At 38.1% G+C, this 24,279-nt stretch overlaps 2 protein-coding genes across 8 annotated transcripts in view; one reads left to right on the top strand and one right to left on the bottom strand.

The window, feature by feature from the left end:
* Positions 1-4,026: 4,026 nt before the first annotated feature.
* On the bottom strand, positions 4,027-7,482 carry Lsm5 (LSM5 homolog, U6 small nuclear RNA and mRNA degradation associated). Of its 3 annotated transcripts, none has more exons than XR_013435067.1 (6): positions 7,352-7,482; positions 6,006-6,101; positions 5,688-5,715; positions 5,111-5,171; positions 4,701-4,773; positions 4,027-4,287 (listed from the first exon to the last, which is right to left on the bottom strand). XR_013435067.1 is itself a non-coding variant. In XM_078039879.1 (6 exons), the coding sequence occupies exons 1-5, from the start codon at positions 7,395-7,397 to the stop codon at positions 4,736-4,738; spliced, it is 228 nt and encodes a 75-aa protein (XP_077896005.1). In that variant the 5' UTR covers positions 7,398-7,482; the 3' UTR covers positions 4,027-4,287; positions 4,701-4,735. The 3 variants fall into 3 exon arrangements, 2 of the variants coding, with proteins under 2 accessions (XP_077896005.1, XP_005319234.1); XM_078039879.1 differs by having other exon boundaries at positions 5,111-5,130; XM_005319177.4 differs by lacking the exon at positions 5,111-5,171.
* Positions 7,483-14,993: 7,511 nt separating this feature from the next.
* Positions 14,994-24,279, top strand: part of Avl9 (AVL9 cell migration associated) — a 57,527-nt gene continuing 48,241 nt past the window's right edge. For 2 of the 5 annotated variants that reach the window (XM_078039874.1, XM_078039875.1), the window contains exon 1: positions 14,994-15,350. In XM_078039874.1, coding sequence (XP_077896000.1) covers positions 15,258-15,350 — 93 coding nt within the window. In that variant the 5' untranslated portion in view covers positions 14,994-15,257. Of the gene's footprint in view, positions 15,351-22,567; positions 22,589-24,279 lie in introns of those variants that run through there. The other 3 variants (XM_005319281.5, XM_078039876.1, XM_078039877.1) reach the window with 2 other exon arrangements.

Here is a 24,279-nt window from a genome sequence, read left to right as displayed (position 1 = left end):
GCACCAGGACCCTCCCAACCTTCTACCTCTGACCTTTCCTGTTAATAGCCAGAAGTACAATTACCGTGCCAAACTCTTCCGATATTCAAATGAGTTAGTGGCAGCTCAGACTCTGAGCTCATCCAATAGTAATTTGTTTTCTTTGACTTCAAGATTTTGAATGGTCCACCATGCGGCCAGCGCAATGGTTTCATTAATGAGGTTCTTGGCATAAAAGTTAGCTAGCAGAGATCGAAATAAAACACACAGACTCAGTTACCTTATTTCTATTGCCAGGTCCCAGACGGCTGCCCTCTCTGGTTCCCACCTCTAACCGCCCAGCAGGGCAGCAAGGATTACTCAGGGCTAGCAGGAGAGAGAGAGGGCAAGCCAGGGAGTAGCCTTTTATTGGGGAACAAGAGATTCAGGGGAGAATTCCATCCATTTGAAGGTTGAGGGGGGGCCGCACTCCAAGGTCAGGGTCAGTGATTGGGCCCCTGGGGTCAGTGGTCAGTCACACCCCGACACGGACGGGTTCTCTCATTAGTAGAGGGCGGGGGAAAGCTCCGACACAGCCAGAGCGCCTCAGACCCAGACCGGGAGTCGCCCAGTCACGTGTCAGGATGGCTCCCCACAGACTGGCATGCACTGCTTGATGCTGTTTTACTAGAAGTTAACAATTGTACAAGTCAGTATAACGGAAAAGCACTTTGAAGTCTCTACAACCTGACTATATAAGCACTGGGTAGTGGCAGAATGGTGGAAGATATTGGTGGAATTCCTGGAAGAGGTGAAGCTTGATCCTAGTCTTGACTAGAAGTGAACCAAGTAAAGAGAAATCTGAATATAGGGACATCCACAGATGTCCAATATGATTCAAATCAAAATTTCCAAATTGGGGAAATAGCCAGTGTTACAATACAAATTCTATTACTGAAAGGAAGACCAAGATGTAGCTGGCAGTCAACAAATAGCCACAGAATACTGTTAGGGAACTCTAGCTCTCTCTAAAGAGTAGGTTATTGAAGGGGCTGAAACCCAAGTGTCATATGACCTCATTCTACATTTTAGATATATCAACTCAAATGCTCTGATCATTGTGGAAGACAGATGTGAAAGAGTGCCACAGCAGGCAGTCAGGAAACTCAGAAGTTTGTAGTATTAGTGCATCAGATACTTGAGAAATACTAGTTTGCAAAAAAAAAAAAACCAATTAGTACACCCCTCTTCCATAACTGATTTCTAAACCTATAAAGAAAAAAGGCAAAATGGTAAACAGACTGGTCATTTTTATTACTGACATAGGCTAGGTAAATGATATAGCTTTCATCAGCGAGCTGTGGTTAACTTTTTTGTATGAACACGAGGATACTTCAGATTTACTCACCAAACCACCATGATCTCTTCATTTAGGAGCCAAGAGTTATAATAAAACTGACAGCAAAGAGAACTCACACTAACTGCAAGCAACACAATCCCAAAAGGAAAACAGTAAACGCATTTAAGTTCCCCTCTCCCTACATTCAATCAAATAAGTCACTGCATATCTCCTAGAGTATGAGGAATAAAGGAACAACAAAGGTCAGGTGTGTTACATTGATCTTTCTCCATGTCAGGAAAAAAAAAAAAACACCAGAAAGGGGAAAGCATTCCTCTTTTACCTTTCCCATCTTTTTGTTATTTTTACCCCCTTGGCTTAAAACATTACATCTCCAGAACCAGTGCAGTCTATCAAGAAGTCACCCCAAATACCAACTACTGTTCCTTTGATTGTCTTTTTGGAATCATTGGAAGCTTTGATTTTGTTCCCAAGATTCTGGATGTGGAATAATAGATGAATTTAAATAACTTTAAGGCTATAAAATTCCAAGACAAAACTCACTCCACTGCCCACCATAAAGTATGCCTGCCACACAGTCTAACCTGCCATAACGGAGCATCAAGACCCATTAATAAAATACCAACATACACATGCCCAAATCAAAATCTAATTTCCTCTCATTATCAAATTTACAAGGAGAAATTCAAAAATTCCCCCTTGCAAATCAAAATTCAAGTTGGGCATAGCGGCAAACACCTGTGATCCCAGCAACTGGGGAGACTGAGACAGAATCTCAAAGTTTGAGGCCAGCCTCAACAACTTAATGAGACCCTGTCTCAAAAAGATTAAAAAGAGGGGGTGGGGCAGACTGGAAATGGAGTTCAGTGGTAAAGCACCCCTTGTCTTTAATTAAAAGTCCAGATATCCAACATTCTTAAGTTAAAGGTAAAAAACAATCTTCCTGGAACTAGAGTTGTGGCTTAGTGGTAGATCACTTGTCTAGCACATGTGAGGAACTGGGTTTCATCCTCAGCACCACATAAAAATAAGTAAACAATCTTCTTAAATTCTCATTCTGTTCAATATTAACCAAAGGGGGTCTTGATGATTAGATAGAGTTAGGGTCCTTTCAACAGCCACAGCCTGGGCTGACACTTTTGGAAAAGTGATTCTTTTGGGGCCTCAGAAGTTACATTACACATTATCTCCCATGGCTCACTTTTTTAAAAATTGAGATATAACTACACATGCCATAAAAATCACCCTTTTAAAGTGTACAAGTGGATTTTAGTATACTCACAAAGCTGTATGACCCTCCACCCTGAGCTCCACATTTTTACCACCCCAGAAATTCTATACCCTTTAACAGTCACTTTCCTTTCCCCACCCTGCCTCCATCAACTGCTTCCTATGAATTTGCCTGTTATGAACATTTCATATGGTCTAATGTATCTGGTTTCTTTAGCTTAGCATAATATTCAAGATTCATCCCCACTGTTGCATGAAAAAGTACTTCGTTCCTATTATTATTATTAGAATTATTATTAATATTCTTCTTTATACCTTTATTTATTTCTATGTGGTGCTGAGGATCAAACCCAGTGCCTCACACATGTGCTCCACCACTGAGCCACAACCCCAGCCCACTTCATCCCTTTTATAGCTGAGTAATATTTCATTGTATGAATAAATCACATTTATCCATTGGACATTTGGGTTTCCACTTCACAGCTATTATAAATGCTGCTGATGTGAACATATGTATATAGGGTTTTATGAGGTATGTTTTTAGTTTACTGACTATAAACCTAGAGTAGAAGTGCTTGGTCATATGGTAACTTTCTTTTAACTTTATGAGAAATCCTCAAAATGTATTCCACAGCTGCTGCATCATTTTACATTCACATCAACATGTACCAGAGTTCTAATTTTATCATTTCCTTACCAATACTTGTGATTTTCTCCCTTATTATAGCCATCCTATAGTACATACAAAGTACGATCTCAGTGAGTTTTTCTGCACTTCTTCTCAGTGAGATTTTGATCTACATTTCCCTAAAATGGCAATGAGTGAACACCTTCTCATGTGCTTATTGGTCATTTGTGTTTGTTTGGAACAATGTCTATTCCAATCCTTTGCCCATTTTTAAACTGGATTGTCTTTTTATTATTGACTTATAAAAATTCATCCTATATTTTAAATGAGTCCCTTGTCGGCCATGTGGTTTACAAATAACTTCCCCCCACTCTGTAAGTTGTCTTTTTTATTTTCATGATGGTGTGCTTTGAAACAAAAGTTTTTAATTTTGAGGAAGTCCAATTTACTTCTTTTGTTGTTTATGTTTTGCTTCACTTTTTAATGGAACCAGAGAGAGTTAACTGGATCCACAAGATTATCATCAAACCCCACACCAAATTTAGAAAACGAATCAATCCCCAGCCCCATTGTCCTACCAGGTAAAAATGTCTTAGAACCCAAAACTCAGCAATGCCAAAGAAAAATCCTCAGCACAAAATACCAGAGTTCAAATTTAATTCTAGAATCATTTCAGGTATTTTAAATGTACCTTTCAAAATCAAAGTTCATCATTTTGTTTGAAATAATTGTTTAGAAATCAAATGATAATATAAATGAGGATGCAAACTGATATAAAATGACAGGAAAGCAAATGGCAAAACAACTACAATCTTTGTTCCTCTGGCTACTGTAGTGTAATAAATAACAGTTAACCAAAAACACCTTTATTTTTTAGTCTTCAAAAACAAACTAATTTCTTCTTTTCCAAGATAATCATGATTAACTTAGAAAAATGGTCATACAATACATCTTTAAAGCATTTCCCTTTAACGGGAAAATTAGCTTTAGAGAATCTAAACATTAAAAGATTTTAAAAAATCTATTTTGTTGTCATTATAAAACAAAATGGAATCTAGCATAAGTCAAGGAAATTCGTTCACACTTCAGGTCCTTCTCCTCCAGGAACCAGCTGTATTGGAGGAAAAAGAGTATATTAATAATATCACCATGTCATCTAAAAACCCCTATGTGCTCCCCATTAATCAAAGCCACCTTTGTCTCTTCCCCCCTCCCTCACATCCCCATTTTCTCCAGGTCATCAATATCTGGCTGTAATTCCCAACATTATAAATTAATACTATGTATCTCAACAATGATTTCTAACAAAATACAAAATTTTAAAAACCGAAGCAAATTAATCTTTAGGCCCAATGCCTTTACAATATCTCAGGCTTTTGGCCCTGACCAGAGAATCCTTAGTCTATCTTAGACACTACTGGCCCATGAGCATTTAGTGAAGCAACCAGCAGTACAAGTTAGTTTTGTAATCCCTATTCTGCCAAAAGGACTAACACCTAAATAAAATAGCTTAATGGGTCTTACCATCGTTATATTATTTCCATTTAGCAAAATCTGATCTAATTTAGTAATCCGTCTTCCTTCTGGTGTGATTTCACTAAATGAACAGATAAAATTAGTCATGATAAACAGATAATCAAAGCCAACATTTTGGAAACACATTTCCTCTCTAAAATGGCTATTCTTGAAGCTGGCATGCACAAAGCCTTGAGTTCAATCCCCAGCACCAAAAATGTTAATTTGCACATAAATGAAGGTGAGGTCAAGCAACTATATTAGTAATTTTCAGAGAAAAAAAGATTATCCACTAGGTAATGTACATTCTTCCTCATGGGCAACAGATTAGATTGATTAGCCTAAGATCTACATCTACTTCTTCATAAAAAAAAGCTGAAACTTGGGCTGAGGCGGTAGCTCAGTAGTACAGCGCTTGCCTTGCACGTGTGAGTTTGATCTTCAGCGCCACATAAAAATAAATAAAGATATTGTGTCCATCTATAATTCAAAAAATATTTCAAAAAAAAAAAAGAAACTGAAACCTGCGATGGAGATCCAACACAACATGAAACATTTAGCAGCCTCATTCTTTTTCTTTAACGTATCTATTATTGCTGATCCCTAGTCATTAAACCAATCTGTAATCAATTCAATTTTAAAAACAGATGGTTATAATTTTTATAAATTAATACCATCAAGCCATAATTTACATTTTGTTATACAGTTAAATGTTCTTATTACTAGTTCTTTAATTTGACCTGAGCTCTAAAATTACTATTTTTTAGTATCTTTTACCTTATAGCTCTGTCTATACTAACTTCCTAGCAATTTACTAAAAATTACATTAATAACCCTCTGATCCAATTTTACAAACATCAGTAAATAAAATTTATTTTTAAGGTAATCCCATAACTAATGTTTTTTTATCATTTTACTGACTCAATCATATTATAATTGCATTTAACTAAAAAGACAGACATTTCCCCTGATTCTTTAATCCTTGATACTACTTACAACTCAGTGACATCTTCCAGCACCATATCTGAAAATTGGAGTTAAGAAAATACATATATCAGGTTGAAATTATTCTGGCTTCTGCTTTTGTTCTATTTTAATTATGTTTAACACATTGACTCAAATTGAAAAGGCATATTATTGGTAGGAACTTCATCTTCTTTCAGTATAACTCTAACAATCAATCCTATCACCAGATTCCCCCAAATAAAATGATTTTTATCATCAGTCAGAAATATACTGAATGTCTATAACTCGTACCTGCATTAGTAAATACATTTTAAAAACCTAGGCCACCATCACTTTTTGAAAGGATACTGACAAAGTCATCAAATCCTAGAAGTGTTCCAACAATTTCCTTATCACTCTTCATCACAATGTGAATTCGTGATCCTATACACTTGTCCACAAGCTCTGTAGAGAAAACATATTTTATCCATTCATTATTTCAACAAATTTGAAAGAGTGGGAGTGTGGTTCAGTGGTGGAGGCTTGCTGAGCATACCTGAGGACCTAGGTTCAATCCCCAGCACAGAGTGTGCCTACTGGCATGCCTTATTTGTATATTGTGAAAGTTAAACCAGGAAAAATATTCATTCAACAACTTTAGGTCTCATAAAACAAATTTCTGTTCAAGCATTACTTAACAGAAAAGTCTTCCTTGATCTCCACTTACCTCTTCTTTGTAGTTATTAATGACTGTAGTTTTATTGTTTTACGTTACATGATTAATGCAACACACACACACACACACACACACACACACACACACACACACACACACACCATTCTCTCTGACTCTTCAGTCAATTGAGCACAAACCATGGTTATTCTTGTTCATAACTCTTTTCCCAGTGATCCGTGTCTGACATACGCGGGGCATTCCAAAAGAGTCTGCCCAAGGAAAACGTTTCAACCACAGTCACATCCACTAACTCAAACACTCTTCACCAACTACATATTGGAGGAAAGAGGCATAATTATCTTCACCAGAAACTTTCCTGTCACTACCTCCCTCACCCAAAGAAGTCCATCTGTGTTCTGACTGCATCTCTTTAGTCAGCTTAGCATTATTCTTATTGGCGTGCTGTCCGAAAGCACAGGCTGTGATTTTTTTTAAATACATTTTTTATCTGTTGATGGACCTTTATTTTTCGGTGCAGAGAACCAAACCCAGCAAGCGCTCTACCACTGAGCCACAACCCCATCTCCACAAATGCTGTGACTTAAGTTCACTGTTGAACAGTGCCCAGATACTGTGTTGCAAACTACTTGATGAATGAGTGAGAAAAAGGACTAGTTTCCAGATTCCTCTTTTAAGGTTCGCTGCGGACGGTGGCACCAAGCTCAACTGACCACACAGATTACAAGGTCTATCTAATCTGTGAACCTTAAATGCCAAGCCGAGAAGCGAAGCGGCTACCCGCGGCACAGTAGAGGCGAGTTCACCACAAAGAAAGCCGAGGCCGCTTTCACTAAGTGTACACCTTTTCCAGTGCCGGCTGTGCCTCCGAAACCACGTTAGAGAGCAGCGGCGGCCTGGCGCCCGGAGTCCTGGAGTCCAGACCAGCTGCCGAACGGGAAAGCGCTCGATACTTTTCCCCCTCGCTCCCAGGTCCTCAACCTCAGCTCCCGGCTCCGACTCCTAAAGGGAAGACGATTACCTAGCGGCAGCAGCTGCGACGGGTTGGTTGTAGCGTTAGCCGCCATGGCTAAGCCGGAAGTGGCCAGCGTCCTTCGACGTTAGAACCGCGACTTTAAAAGAGCGCGCTTCCGCTTTTTTCCGGCGCCGAAGCAGGCCCGACCAATCGGAAGCCGAGTGTACGATCTGCACAGTCCACGTGTATCGACCCGCTTAGTTTTTTTACGGAGTGGGATTCAGTGAAATAATTCCTTTCTCTGAGTATTCGGCCATTTCGACGGGTGCCCTTCGTGCCCTCGAAGTTTCAGAAAAACGTTAAAGGTATTTTGCTTCGAGAATAAATCCTTCCCTCAATCCGGAGGACTACAAAATACGTAGACCATTGTGGCGCCTTATTTCCCCCTAGAAAGTTGCATCTTATCTCAAGCCAGTAACTTTCTTCAGAACAATAAAATAAATTCAAATTTCCCGTCTCTAAGTGTGTTCTGTAGTTTTCGCAAAAACTACTTTAAAAAAAAAAAAAGATTGGGGTGGGGGGATTTAACCTGGGAGCGCTCACTGAGCCACATCTCCAGCTGTTTTTTCTTTTGTTGTTGTTTTTGTTTTCTGGTTTGGGGTTTTTTTTGTTTTGTTTTGTTTTGAGACAGGGCCTCGCTAAATTGATAAGACTTGTGATCCTTCTGTCTCAGCCTCCAGAGTCACTGGGATTGCAAGGCCTGTGCCACTGCGCCAGGCACTACTCATTTTCTTAAGGAATCTGCTGCTTCTAAATCCAGAGGATTGAAAATCTACAACTAACTTAAAAAGACTTTCTATACTGGAACTTCTTAATTTTTTTTCCTAAGGTCTTACTAGTTTTGTTATATCTAGGCGTCTAACATGGGCTTTTCCATTCAGTATTTCTTCACCAAATAATTATTGTCTGACAGGCAACCACCAAATGTCAGTCATTCTATATGTCAATGTCATCACACTTAGAAAAGCATGCTTTTTCACTTCTGTTTTAAAAGTATAGAAAGCAAACAAATTCTTAGTCCATTTTACATTAATATTCCGGGAACTTAAAGCTAAACAATATAAATGAAATGTCACAGAAAAAATAAGTCCTGCAATAAATACTTGATAAATATTCATTTCCTTCATGGAACACACATGTATTTGTTGCATACTATGTGACCAGCAACTTGCTTAGTACAAAGTAATGTACAGAACAAAAAGGGTCTTCTGCTGTTTTTTTTTTAATGTTCAAAACATTTATGAAACCAGTTGAGTTTGACTTACATAATTTCAACAAATAAAGTATTTAATGATAAATTGTGGTATACAGTGCACTGATGCTAGAAGAAAAGCTTATTTACAACTTAAGGAACAAAGTTTTTAAATTAAATATAGATTTTAGAAATACATTCACTATGTAGTAGTACCATAATCAAAATGGATTTTCCCAGAATCATGTAAGTATCCAGTGAAATTACGAGGTGAACTTTCTTTTTTTCCAATTATTTTGTAAAATCTAATATGTTTACTTGCTTGTGAGTCTTTGCCTGTCTGATCTTTTCAGCTTTGGTGATTAACTTCTCAGTGCCTCTTTTCTTTTACCTTCTTCTATTCTTGCTTAAGGATGAATGGAGGAGAAAGACAAGTACAAACTTTATGTACAAGGCACCATGAATAATAAAACCAAAAGACCTCTTTATACCTTCAGAGATCCTGGAGAACTCAACTCGTTTCTAAATTTCAACAAATCTGTCTTTTTCCCCACCCCAATCCATAAATATCAAGCACCTACTAGGTACCAGAACACTTAACAAATACACTTCTAACCTTTACAAACATCTTTTGAGACAAGTATGATGAGATTGTACTCAAAGTTAAACAATTGTCCCACCAGCCAAAGGAATTGACAGAAGTCTAGTCTCAGAGTGTGTATAAAAGTTAAACATGCAAAATAGGGGCAAGAGCAATATTCCAAATAGAGTGGCATGTACCTACCCCCATACCTCTCCTGCTGTATTTTTATTAAAATCTTACATACTTCCTCTAAGTTTATCATAAAACCCTTCCATTCCCAAATATATTTCCATAATAGCGGTCTTCAGTGATTTTATTTTAATGTACTTTATGATCCCCTTCCCCCACTTCAGGTAAAATCTTGCACATCCTTCAAGACCCTTATCAAATATGATCACCTCTGACTCTTGTAGACTTGGTGGACTCTTTCATTATTTGGCAGCAATACTAATAGCTATCAGAATGTTTTCAGCGATTTTCGTATAATTATTAACAAGGCTATCTCTCCCTAAAAGATTAAGTTCCTTGAGGCAAAGAATATTGTAAAGCAATAGTGTGTAGTGTTTAAATCCACTGACTGATTCAAACTCCAGCTCCACCATGATTCCTTGTAATTATTTGACATGAGCAAGTTGCTTAACCTTTTTAAGTCTCAATTTACCCACTGGGGGAAAAAAGGGATAATAGTACCTATTTAGGAAATTACTATGAAGATTAAATGAGGGCTGGGGTTGTGGCTCAGTGGTAGAGTGCTCGATATTACATATGAGACACTGGGTTCAATCCTTAGCACCATATAAAAAGATAAATAATTAAGATGTCCAAAAATTTTTTTAAAAAAGATTAAATGAGATAAGTGATGAAAAAGGTTAGCATAGGACCTGGAAAATAGCAAACCTATTAAATTTGAGCTACTATTATTTACCTTTGTTTCCCTAACATGATTGTTGGCTTAGAGTAGGGTCTACACAATTAGCTGGTTTAAAATTCATCTTATTTTTATAACCAAACATGAACCACTTTAAGGCAGCAATATCCTGTTTGATGCACTGTGCCTAACACAATTCCAGTATACTGTAGTTCCCAATGAATGTTTATTAAATTCTTTTTCATTCATACCCGTCAGTATTCTACTTAATCTCCATAAGGTTCTAAACACAATGTTATGCTCTTTGTTTGTGAAGCCCTATTCTTTCTGTGGTTTTTCTTTTCCATCCTTATTTATGTTTTATTTTCACCAAACCATACTGAGAGTATGGATCAAATTCAAGGCATTGCCATTACTAGATATGAGTATAAAAATCAGAAAAGCGTACTTTTAAGAGGCCATGCAAGGTGATGCACAACCGTAATCCTAGTAATGCAGGAGGCTGAGGAAGCAAGATCACAAGTTTGAGGTCAGCCTGGGCAACTTGTGAGACCCTGTCTTAAAACAACAACAACAACAAAAAAAAAAAAAAAAAAAGGGATGTAGCTCATTAGTAGAGTGCCCCTGGGATCAATCCCTGGTACTGGAAAGGAAAGAAGGAAGGAGGGAGGGAAAATAGGAAAGAAGGAAGGAGGGGAAAAAGGAAGGAAGGAAGGAAGTCATTGCTCTGAATTTTCCATTATAAGAGCAAAATGAATGTTAGCAATTTTCAATGCCACTAAAGAATAAAGAAAGTCTCTTTAGACTCTGAAAAATGTGTCACATATAGTTCAATTACACAATAGAATTAATAAGGACTACAGTTAATAAGGACTACTACTAAGTGTCTCATTAAACACTTGTTTATCAGCAAAATGATAATAATGTAAAAAAGTTGTTATTCTAAATAGAATATTCTAAACAGAAATGGTAGTGGTTTCATTTATTGTATTCTTTTTGAGGTAAGATCTCAAAAAAGAAACAACAGGACAATTCCAGATGGAATTTTAATGAACTTGAAACGTCATATTTCTATTTCTCAAGGTTTTTTTTTCCTTTAGTTCTTTTTTTGCAGAGCAGACATAAATAGAATTTATAATTCATCATAAAGTGTATGTAATTTGAAGAGGCTCTCCAATGTATTATGTGTTCAGAAAGGCATTTCTAATTTTTTCCCCCTGGAACTGAATGTTATTGTGTAAATATAACCAAAAGTCTCCTTTCAAATAAAGTTTCACAAAAGTAATCAATTATCTCAAATTGGTGTTTCCAGTCTTGATAATCTACTTCTCATACTTTTTAAAACAGGAGAAATTTCTGTTATTTTCCTAGTAGATATTTGTCCTTTGTGGGCAATATCCTGTTAATAAATGTATTCAACGTTAATAGAACTCGTTTAAAAACTAATGTAGACCAGTGGCTTGAGAGACTGAGAAGGGAGATTGCAGGTACAAAATCAGCCTCAGGGGCTGGGGTTGTGGCTCAGTGGGAGAGCACTTGCCTTGCATGTGTGAGGCACTGGGTTCAATCCTCAGCGCTACATAATAAAATAAGGGTATTGCATCCTTCTACAACTAAAAAAAAAAAAAAAGAAAAGAAAAAAGAAATTAAAAAAAAAAACAGCCTCAGCAACTTAGTGAAACCCTATCTCAAAAAAAAAAAAAAGAATTTTTTTTAATCTGTTACTGTTGTGATACCTGGTACCATTTTAAAAAATCAGTTTCTCAATCATCATCTGAAAAGAAAACATCCTGTCTCAAAGTTTTTTTTAAAAAAGGACTGGGAATGTTGCTTAGTGGTTAGGTGCCTCTGGGTTCAATCCCTGGTACCAATAAATAAATAAGTAATTAAACTAACGTAGACCTGCTTGGGTCTTATGCTGGCAGAGTAGAGCCCATGGTGCTGTGATGTTGCTCCTGGAAAGCAAGCCAGCAGTTCCTGATGGAGCTGACCAGATTCTTCCAAAGTGTCAGTTGTCCCTCGGCGCATACATTGAAGAAATGTGAAGGTGGGACTAAACCGGCACTGAGGAAAGGTTCTGTGGAAGACAATTGAGCTCTCAGACAAGTGTCTGTTAAGATCTATGAATGGAAAAAAGATCGTCATTGAGGTAGACTCCAAAGAAGTGAATAAAGTTTCAGATGGCTTATTCAAACCTATTGAGGACTAACATGGATGGGCTGCAGTGAAAACCAGCAAGAGCAAAGCAGCACAGTGAAGGGTACTGAATTCTCAGCTTTTGCTAACTAACCACTGAATTGGTATTTTTCCTTTGGTTTTTACTTTTGGCCACAAAGCTAGGCTTCTGGTTCCCTCACCCATAACTGTATTTGTGTAAGATTCAGGTTGTTTGGGGAGAGAAGAGTTGCAGTCAGTTTACAGGGTAATTATTTCAGATCTGTGCTGCATGGATATATATCCCTGGATTATAATTTTTATAAGTCTCTATAGTCACCTCTGTGAAGAGCAGTGTCTCATTAAACACTTGTTTATCAGCAAAATGATAATAATGTAAAGAAGTTGTTATTCTAAATTGTTAATGGATCAGTCTGTATATTTGCAGACAGAAAAAAAAATACTAGAAATTCCCTTGCTTATTTTTCTCTCCCAGTTTTTCCAGTTACATATTGTTAGGTCGGTGGCAGCGACTTGGTGGCGACTTAGTGGCAACTTACAACAAAGCAGCCCAAGCTGCTTTGAACATCAATCAGATGCAGGCGGAAACGCCTGTCAATCAGCCAGATCTCCTAACTCCTGTCAATCAGCAGGACCCCCTGGCCAATCCTGGAGTTCAGCCAACTCCCCTGACCAACTCCAAGGGGGCAAGGGACCCTAGAGACACCTTTTCCTGTCCCAAGCCCTTCCCTTCCTGCTGTAAGCCCCATAAAAGTCCAGTCCAGTCCACTTCCACGCGATTTCTCCTCAGACCCTTCCCCTGTCCCCTCCAGGGAGTGATATCTCAATAAAGCCTGTTCAGCGGCCCTTTTAAATCTGCCTCCTTTGGTTGCTGCCTATCCAGCCTGATCTGACACGTATCTCCTTTGTTTATAGTATTATTTTAAAGGTAGTAGGGTCAAACCCAGGACCTCTTGCATGCTAGACAAGTTCTCCACCACTGAGTTACATCCTCAGCCCCAAGAATTTTTTTTCAACATTTAACCAACATAACAGATATGAATAGATGATTTAGTCTTAGGTGAAAGCTCCAGGATGCAAAGTGACACACATATATAAAAGCTGTTACTGAGTAGACAGAGTTCTAAGATGCTCTGTCCTTACATTTCTTTAAAAGGCTTTCAGTTAGTTTGGGGCTGAGGATGTGGCTCAAGCAGTAGCGCGATCACCTGCCATGCGTGCGCTCCGGGTTCAATCCTGAGCACCATATACAAAACAAAGATGTTGTGTCCGGCGAAAACTAAAAAATAAATATTAAAATTCTCTCTCCCTTAAAAAAAAAAAAAAAAGGCTTTCAGTAAGACTTAAACTTTAGCTATACCAATTGTTGGAAACATCTGGGCAGTTTACATCAAGAAAATGTTAACACAGCAAACAGTTGACATACCAAACAAGTAGCATATCAAGAAATAACTAACAAATTCTATTTATAGGGAACAATATAATTTTACACACATTTCTGAGCCAATGCCAAGTTTTGTAACATACTGAAAATTCTCAGTATTTTATTAACATTAAAACAGTTTTACTGGCCTCGAATGGTAGCACACACCTGTAATCCCAGCAGCTCAGGAGGCTGAGGCAGGAGGATCAAAGCCAGCTTCAGCAACAGTGAGGCACTAGCAACTCAGTGAGCCTCTGTCTCTAAATAAAATACAAAAATAGGGCTGGCGATGTGGCTTAGCGGTTGAGTGCTCCTGAATTCAATCCCTGGTACCCCTCCACCAAAAAAAACCCAAAAAACAGTTCTACTGAATCATAGAAATTAAACTTGACTCGAAAACTGCTGTTTTTCTCAGGTATCCTTAGATTAGAATGGAAGTCTTTTACATTTCAAGACAAGATATGGAAAATATCAAATGCTAAAGTTGCCTATACTAAAGGACATGCAACTTAGTGAAGATATGCTTCAATTCCAGTTATTATAGTAATATCAAATTGTATTTGAAGCAGGCAGCTATACTTTATTTAATTCTCAAACTTCCCTGGCTATGACTTTTTAAATCTGCTAGCATTTCTATTATTCACTTTAAATTTATATGAGATTTGTAGATTTAAAATTTTGAAATAATACAATCAATAAAGGAATTAAACCCTAGACAAACATATCCATACATTTGTGCTAAGCTAAATAGTAAACACATGAAAAGATGGAATGAAAAAAAAATTAATCTTGGGACTAGATAATCATTTTACAGGTCTCCATGTAAACATCCTTTATTGTCAAGGATGTTCTGCTTTAGGCCGTAAAAAAGCTTCCAAACTCTTTTTTGCCCCCAAAGTCTTACAAATTTCAAATGAGAAAATCAAGAAGAAAACAAAAAGCAATCTCGGGTAAGTAAGCAATTTAAAGGTTGAATACACAAGATACTCAGCGTCGCCAATCTGCTTCCTTGTTTTTAAATATTTAAAGGAATGTCAGAGCAGAAAGACTCTAAGCCAGAGGGTGGAGGGTCTTAAAGAGAGAACAGAAGATGTTCACAAAGAAAGCAAGCTAAGGAACAAGGAGGGAAGGGGCAGAGATTTTAAGGAGGAAGAATAGATAACAACGGGAAGAGAAAAAAACTTGACGTCAAATCTCAAGAAAGAGGAGCAGGTGTGACCAACAGCGCCCCTAGGACCTCCCAGAGGCCCCGCCCTTACCCCCCACGATGATTCCTCCCTGGCCCCGCCCTCTCCGTATGAACCCTGCCCACCTACCACGAAGGCCACGCCCCTGTCTTGGAGACCTATCTTCCTCTAACCACGCCCCTCCCCAGGCTCCGCCCTTTCCCCTCCGGCTCCTCCCCGGTCCTGCCCCGCGCCGCCTCGCCGGCGGCGGCCGCCGCATCAGGTGACAGCCCGGAAGCCGCGGAAGCGGATGAAGGAAGAGCGGCCGTGGCCGCGGGGGGCGGCGCGGAGCTGCGGGAGCTGCTCTCCTCCTCCGGGGCCCCTGCGCTGCCCTCATGCGGCCCTCTCGTTGACACCTGAGGCCCGCCACTCTTGGGCCTCCGAGGGCCGCGGGGTCGTCCGGCCCTCCGGCCTTGGCGGTTGAAGTCGTCTTGGTGCGGGCCCCATGGAGAAGGCCGGGCGCGGTAGCGAGGGCGGCCCCCGGGGGCCCGTCCTGCACATCGTGGTGGTCGGCTTTCACCACAAGAAGGGCTGCCAGGTGAGGAAAGGGCCCGCGCCTGCATCTGGCCGTTCGCGCGTTCGCGGGCGCCCGCTGCCCTCCACCACTCTGCTCAGCTTGCTTCTCTTCCATCTGCCCCTCAAACCCTTCTTTCTTCTGCTCCTGAGAATTGCATGTTGAGCAGCGGAGGTGCTGGTTGGTCCGTGTAGGTTGTTAGGTTTTTACAGCCTCCTTTGGTGGAGTGGGAGGGAGGAATGGAGATAGTCCCACTCTCTTCCCTATCCGTCAGTGTCTCCACTGACTTGCGGGGTGTCCATCCATAATGCAAATCCTTACAAAAATCCAGCATTCGGTCTTGGGTTTTCAAGGTTGTGAGCGCAGTGGCTTCCACGCAAATGCCTCAAGTAGGTTGAGGCTAATGCATGCGCCGTGTAGGAAAATCAACTTCCTTTGTTTATGTCTTGGACGCTTTAGAATCTGTCATGCTAGGGTTGGCGACTGACCCCGCCCCACCTTGGGCCTTTTGCTATTTGATCTTGTCCAGAGCTTGCCTTTTGATGAGGTTGACCTCTCTAAATAATTGCAATAATAGAAAGTGTATTCACCGAACAAATTGTACAGATAGACATTTTTTCAGCTTCTTCACTGGATCTTTAACCCAGCATCTGAAATTGGACATTTGCAATCTGTGTATTGAAGGCCAAGGAACAAATAGAAACAGGATTATTTAATGAACCAGCAAACACTGGAAGGCAATGATGTCATAATGTGCCAGAGAACAGTAAGGTGAAATGTTTTCTTAAAGTTTTGAAAATACTGATTGCTACCACTAGAAGGTAGCTTTTGGGTTTCTGCCTTTCACGGAAAATGTAGCATTTTAGAAGACTTACTGGCAAGAGTTCAGTTGTTAGAGTATGATTACAAACGTGGTGAAGGGAGGGAAAAGATGTGTTTTAAAGACTACTTAAATATAAGATATATTCCTCATCCCTCAGATAAAGACAGCATAGAAAGATACCAAGAAGGATGAAACAGCATCCAATGTAGCACTCACTAGTTTGAACTTACTAGTCACTTTATAATTTTCTTTGGATATGGGTGAAGTAATTGAAACTTCAAAGAGGTAATATGATCTTGCTTGCTGAGGCCACACTGCAAAACAATCCTGGAGTCAGAACTAGCATTGCTTCTCACACCATATGTGTTTATTCTGCTGTGGCATTGTAGAAGTGTCTCAGGGTAAAAAAAAAAGATATGGAGGCCCACTTCAGAACCACACAGAATGGAGCTTTGGACAAGAAAGAAGAAACTATCTACATTGGTAGGAGATAGGTTGAAATCTCTTAAATTTGGCTGTCGTCCAAAAGTCAAGATTTATTGTGTTTTTTACTTTGTGTGTGTGTGTGTGTGTGAGTGTTAGAAGTAATATAATTTATATTTTCAGAAAGGAAATAACATGCAGTACTGCTTAGAGATTAGAGAAAACTGAACAACAGGTTTAAGAGACACAGTATACGGGGGCTAAAGTAGCATCTGGAGACTTTGACATTTCTTTGCCTTTTCTGGCTTTGTGTTTTAGCACACAAGTAAAATCACTAGTTTTGTAAAATTATACTGTACCAAGAGTCAGGAGATCTGGATGACATCATGGCATCACATAGTTCCTGTGACCTCCAACACGTCCAAATAGCTTAATATTTCTTTACTTCCCAGTTCCCACTATCAGATACTTTACAAGAATTTTACAAGAAAGTTAGATAATCCACTCCAACTCCCTTAAATTTCCAGATGAATAAACTGAAATGCAGAGAGATTGGGACTTGAGTATATTTTACAGCTAGCTCACTAATCAATATAATTGCATCTCTCTTTTTTTTAAAGTATACATAATAGTTATCATTTTAACCATTCATAATTTTACAGTTTAGTAACAGGTTCACAGCATTGTGTAATCATCACTGCAATCTATACCCAAAACTTTTCCATCATCCCCAACAAAAGAAATCTTTTCTTTTTACCCCTTGTAGTAGTGAGGATTTAACCCCAGTCCTCAGCCACTGAGCTACAGCTTTTCCTTTCTTTTTTTTTTGAAACAGTTCTTGCTAAGAACTTACCTCAAACTTGAGGTCTTTCTGCTTCAGCCTCTTAAGTAGCTAAGATTGTAAGCATGCGCCACTGTGCTCAGCTACATCCTTTTCAGCATTTTTAGGTTATAGGCTCTTAGAAAATAAAGATGAATGAATTGGGGCTGGGATTGTGGCTCAGTGGTAGAGCACTTTCCTAGCATGTGTGAGGCACTGGGTTCAATACTCAGCACCATATTAAAAATAAATAAAGTTGTAAAAAAAACTTTAAAAAATGAATGTATTATTGTTATGGTCCATATGGTGCTTCACAAAGACTGGCAGTTTCAGGGGGGTTGGTTTTGTTTTTAATAAACTTGTTAAATATGGGTTACTTATAGAAAACAGTGCAGAGGGTTCTGTCACAATGCAGTGAAAGATGAGAATCCCAGTTGTTGCTCAAAATGGCTTGATTTATTGCAGCTTTTTAACATTACACCCACCTCTCTTTTATTACAGCAGAAAATGAAGCACTAAAAGCTATAGTTTTGCAAGAATCAAGTATTTATCCTAATGGAACTATTACTACTTCTTAGAGAAACATTTTTGGCTTACTAGTAATCATGTCATTTTGGCTTACTAGTAATCATGGCTTACTAGTAATCTGTTGTTCCTTTAATGGTGGTAAGTTGAATAGATGATACTGTGATTCTGTAGCCTAAAGAGAGTTAAGGTTTGGGCTGGGGATGTGGCTCAAGCGGTAGCGCGCTCACCTGGCATGCGTGCCGCCCGGGTTCGATTCTCAGCACCACATACAAACAAAGATGTTGTGTCTGCTGAAAACTAAAAAATAAATATTAATATTCTCTCTCTTAAAAAAAAAAAAAAGAGAGAGAGTTAAGGTTTGATGAGTGAATCATCTAAAAAACCAGTGGAGATACTAACCAGATTGTGTTAAGAGGGTCTGCTAACCCAGCCAGTTCACTCAGAAAACAGAGAAAGTGAATGAAAGTCTGACATTGAGTTGATTAAAACTGTCAGTTTAATAAAAAAACAACCAAACTTTTGATGGAGACAAATTTGTATAAATTCATGGTATTGTATATATAGTATTAGAAAAGGTAGAAAATTTTTTTCATTTTGTTTACCTTGCTTTCCCCTTTTTAGTCTTGGTTTTTATAAAGTATTAAGAAAAATGTTTTTTTGACGGAGGATACTGGGGAGTGACATCCCCAGACCCTTTTTAATTTCAAGACAGGTTCTCACTAAGTTTCTGAGCATGGCCTTGAATTTGCTGTCCTCCCATGTCAGCTTCCTGGGATGCTGAGAATACAGGTACGTGCCACCATGCTTGGCACAATGTTGATTTTTTTTTTTTTAACCAGGAAGAAATGAGTATTATAAAAACAATGGACTAGAATTTTCACTGTACCTTATATTCATTCTTAAACTATGTTTCTCACTTATGCAAATTAGTGTCTTTTTAGATGTTTTACAATTCTTATTTTCTTAACCCCTCAAAATCCAAGTTCATTTTATGTTTTAGAAAGTGTGTGTTACACACATCTTAAAATATTTTATAGACACTACTGTTGTTTTTAACCAGTATGTCAGGTGTTATGAGAGGCTGTAATTATGTAAATTACCCTAGAATGGATTAATTTGCTGCCTCGTTCCCCATCTTCAGATTTCCTTCCAGGTGTAAAGGATTAAAAGTGCATGGCTTGGGCTGGGGTTGTGGCTCAGTGGTAAAGAGTGCTTGCCTCACACATGTGAGGCTCTGGGTTCAATCCTTAGCACCACATAAAAAAATAAACAAAACAGATATTATGTATAAATAATGTATAAATTATATATATATATATATATATATATATATATATATGTACTTTTAAAGTGCATGGTTCTTTGGGTTGTGGCTCTTTTTTTTTTAATATTTATTTTTTTAGTTTTCAGTGGACACAACATCTTTGTTTGTATGTGGTACTGAGGATGGACCCCAGGCCGAATGCATGCCAGGCGAGCGAGCTACCACTTGAGCCACATCCCCAGCCCCAAGGATTGTGACTCTTGACTTGAGATGGTTTTAACTTGCTCTAGTGTGCTTTGTTAACCTGCTTTTCCAACTGTTGCTGTGGGTCAAGTTGATTGCCACTTCTTTCTGTGCACTGAGATTATTCATAGTGAAAATTCCCTAACCTGACTGTAATTTTAACTTTTAGATTCAAGTGCACTGAGGTAAAACCTTTATCTAAAAGTAATGCTTTTCAGCAGTGTGCTTGGTTAAACGTGATGACTTTGTTGCTTCAAATGGACCACAACGTAAAAGCCATCTTCTAAATAAAGCTATGTTGAGACCCAGGAACTAGGCTTGTAGACAATGTTTGTTCATCTTTTCTGAAATTTTTTCCATCTTTGAAATCTTAAGTTGTATTTTTTTTTTTAAGTTCTAGATGGACACAATACTTCTATTTTGTTTGCTTATTTTTATGTGTTGCTGGGGATTGAGCCCAGTGTCTCACACATACTAGGCAAGCCCTGTACCACTGAGCTACAACCCCAGCCCTTTCGGTTGTATTTAAAATTTTTAAAAAGTCCTTCATTTAAATTAATAAGAACATCTATTAATTTTCTCTCTCTCTCTTTTTTTTTTTTTTTTTACTCTTTTTGGGGTAATTTGTAGGATCGAATTCTTCTGTAGATAACATGCTGGTTTGCAGCAGTGATTTTTGTAGTTTATTGATATACTTCACATTTAAAACATTTTAAGTGATTTAAAATACTACTCCAAGGGTTGCAGCTGTAGCTCAGTGGTAGAGCACTTGCCTAGCATATGTGAGGCACTAGGTTTGATCCTCAGCACCACATAAAAATAAATAAAGGTATAAAAATACAACAACATTTTTAAAAATATTACTACAAAATTAAGGTAATTTTGAAATATTTATGAATTCTAACTCTTTTATCTGAAAAAAATTTTAATTTAGCTATTTAACAAAGGGCCCTTCTTCCTTAAAAACTTACCTGAAATTAGATTCTTGGTCATAAAATGATTTACATTCACCTTTTCTGTACTAAATTTGCTTCCAACAGGTTGTTCCAGAGTTTTATTTGTTCCAGTATATGAACTGTATTTGTCAGATTAGCCTCATTTTTTGCTAAGTAAATATAATCATATATATCAGATAAATTCTTTAGTTCCTCCATAGAAAAGTTGGAACTTTTAAAATACATGATAGGAAACAAGTTATTTTTCAAATTGATGTCATAAAATGTTGGCCTTTTTTAAAATTTTTTTATTTTTTGGTAGTTGTAAATGGAGAGAATGCCTTTATTTTATTTTTTTTATTTTGATGTGGTGCTGAAGATCAAACCCAGTGCCTCACGCATGCCATTGAGCTACAGCCCCAGCCCAAAAATGTTGGCATTATTATTTTTTTAACCTCTTTCCTGATAGAGTTGATGGTTTCGTATACATAGCTAGAGGTTTAATTCTTGAATAAAGTTCTGTGACACTGTACTTCTAAAAACAGGAAAATTATAAAAGAACTGGAGCAAATATTAACAGTAATTGCAACAATCCATGAAGCAACCAGGAGAAGTGAAATGAACAGCATAGTTTCCTATTGATCTGAGTAGGCTGAGAAAGTCTTCCTGGATGACAGAATGTGGCAATGAACATTCAGGGGTAAGTTGCCATTAGGGAGCTTGGTTTATGTTAGGCTGTACTCAAGCTCTGATCCATTCAGATTTGGGTGACAGATGGCCCTCTGAAAAGCCTGTTGTTTTGGCACCTGCTCTTGACTGACATCCTGTAGTGACAAATGATAAAACATTTCTAAAGTTACTGTTTGTGATTCTTGTTGAATTATGTAGAATTTTGGAACAGAAAGAACAAAACTTTAGAAGGTTAGAGTAGAACAGCATTTTAAACTTCTTATTTACTAGCTTTAGAGGAACTTTGTCCTAATAGTAAAATGAGAGTTTTAAAATTGTTTGTTTATATATTTATTTATTTATTTGGTTTTTGGGGTGCTGGGGATTGAACCCAGAGCCTTGTACATGGGAGGCAAGCACTTTATCAACTGAGCTATATCCCAAGCCCCACACTTTTATTTCTTAAACTTTGGTATTTTAGTGAAGTGTTTTCCCTGATTTGGGTTGTGCTTTTTGTATATGCTCAAATGATGAAAATCTCTGACCTTGCAGGGCTCTAACATTACAGGAATAGTTTTCATTGGGAAATAGTTTTCTTTGGCATTATGGCTGGCTAAGCAGACTGGGTGTCAAGTTATATCATGGAAGTTTAGAAATAACAGGGAGATTCCTTTGTCCTCTTATAATCTCAGCTGGCTGGAAAGTGCCTTTCTTTGGCTTATGTCTTTGATTGCTAATAAAATGCTTACACACCATAGGTAACCTATTCTTCATGTTATTAATAAAATTCAGATCCCTTGCTGAGTATAGATTTTGCTAGATGTTGGAAGACTGGAGAAAGACCCTGGTCTGCTAGGGATGAGTACTGTAAGAGGTAGATGAAGACATATAGGGAGAGGAGTCTACTTACCTACTTAATATTTCTGAGTAAGACTGGTCCTATTATATTTGCTTAAAATGCCATCAGATCAAAGACAGGTTCTGCTGGGAGCTGTGACACATGCCTGTAATCCCAGTTACTCTAGAGGCTAAGGCAAGAGGATTGAAAGGTCAAGGCCAGCTTCAGTGACTAAACAAGACCTTGTCTCAAAAAAAATAAATAAATAAATAAAAGGATTGGAGATGTAGCTCAGTTATAGCATACCCCTGGATTCAATCACTAGTGCCACCAAAAAAAAAAAAAAAGTAAATAACTATCATAGGTTTTATAAAAAGGAAACCTAAAGCCTTCTTGTAAATAAATTGATATACAAAATATTTCTAAAATTCATTGAAATAAATTGATTTAAATAATTTTAGGAAGATTCTAATTGATTTTTTAAAATATTTTAGTTGTAATGTACACAGTATCTTTATTTTATTTATTTATTTGTTTATTTTTGTGCAGTACTGAAGATCGAACACAGTGCCTCACATGTGCTAGGCAAGCACTCTACCACTGAGCCACAACCCCAGCCCAAGATTCTAATTAATTTTTTTTTAAGTTGTGGTTGGACACAATACTTTTAAACTATTTATTTATTCTCATGTGGTGCTGAGGATCGAACCCAGGACCAGGTGAGCACTCTACCACTGAGCCACAACCTTAACCCTCTAATTAATTTTTATTGGTTCTTTTTAGTTATATAAAATATTAGGATACATTTTGACATAAGCACAAAAACATGGTATATGATTTACTCTAATTCAGTCTCCAGCACTTCTCCCTCTCCCTCCTCCCTCCAATTAAATTTTTTCCTTCAAGAAAAATGGGTTTTGTAGCTTTGATATCATCCTTGTTTATTTGAGAACCTGGAAATAAATAACTTTTCATTAGTACCATCTCTTATCTATGATTCCACCTTATTTTTATATAAATTCTTATCTCACCTCTGGTAGAGGAGCTTTAGGTACAGTATTCTTAATATCCTCTGTTCTTTTAACTAGTTTCTACTTGATCAGCAGAAAAGTATATGAAGGAATCAAGAGAACCAAGATTCTCTTGATTTGGCCTGAATGATTAATGGCTGTGTAAGCTAATTGTTTACAATTAGGCAAGTTGTTTATGTTTATGGACTTCAGTTTAACAGTAAAATGAGAGTTTTAAAATAGATGATTGCTGAAATGTCCTACATTTCCTTGATTCTTTAATGAAATCAGCAAACTTTTGTGGAATACCCCTCATCAGAGACTATCTTCAGAAACATGCCCTTCAATTTAAGGACAGACAGAACTGATGTTTGGCTATAGCAGTCTGAATAGGGCTACATTCTGGGATGATGAAAGTTGTGTATCTTGATGGAGTGTTTATCAATGAATGCATAGTTCATCAAAACCTCTATAAGAAAAAAATTGAGATTTTTCTCCATATAATTGTACACATTTGTGCTACATGATCCAAATGCTTGTTTTTCTTGCAACCTAGGAGTATAAGAGTTCTAGATTTCATCAGTATAAAAGATTCTAATGAGCCAAATAAATTTAAAATCCTTCATGGTTTTTTTTTTTTTTTTCTCCCAGTACTGGAAATTAAACTCAAGAATGCTTCACCACTGAGCAACATTTCTAGCACTCATCCCTTTTCTTTTAAATTTTGAGATAGGGTCTCACTAAATTGCTGAGGCTAGCCTCAAATTTAGTATCCTCCCACCTCAGCCTCCCAGATAACTTGGATTATAGACATGTATGTACCGCCACCATGTCTGGGCACTATTTTTTCCTTTTTTTTTTTTTTTTTTTTTGAGATAGGATCTCACTAAGTTGCCCATTGCCGCAGTCTGGCTGGGCACAATTCAGGAGCCACTTGTCAAAAAAAAGGAACTTTATTTTTAGAACCACACACCGCACCACACAGCTCCTCAGGAAAAACCCCCAGAGCCCAACTGCCACCATTGGCTTCTCATAAGCCTCTCAAACTCCCCCACTCCTCCTGCTCTTGAGGCCAATTGGCTGGGTTGTGTGGGCGGAGCCAAAAATGTCCCCCAATGAGCAGCTCCGTAGTCTGAAAGGGCGGGGAAACAGCCCAATGAGCATCACTGCAGAGGAGCCAATCAGCTAGATGTTGCTGGGGCCGCTGTGAGCCAATCATCAGCTGGCAGCTGGAAGTTTGCTGGGGCCTCTTCAGCTGTGGCTCTCAACAGCCCATGATGCTCTGCCTCAGCCTCCCAAGTAGCTGGGATTCTAGTCCTTGCCATGGCATTGAGCATTTTTTACTTTTAAATAAGAGCTCATAATTAAAAACATTTGAAGCTGTCTAGCTTTACATAAAG

Source organism: Ictidomys tridecemlineatus, chromosome 2 (genome assembly GCF_052094955.1).
Source record: "Ictidomys tridecemlineatus isolate mIctTri1 chromosome 2, mIctTri1.hap1, whole genome shotgun sequence".
NCBI lineage: Eukaryota > Metazoa > Chordata > Mammalia > Rodentia > Sciuridae > Ictidomys > Ictidomys tridecemlineatus.
This window is presented reverse-complemented; position numbering and strand designations above follow the sequence as displayed.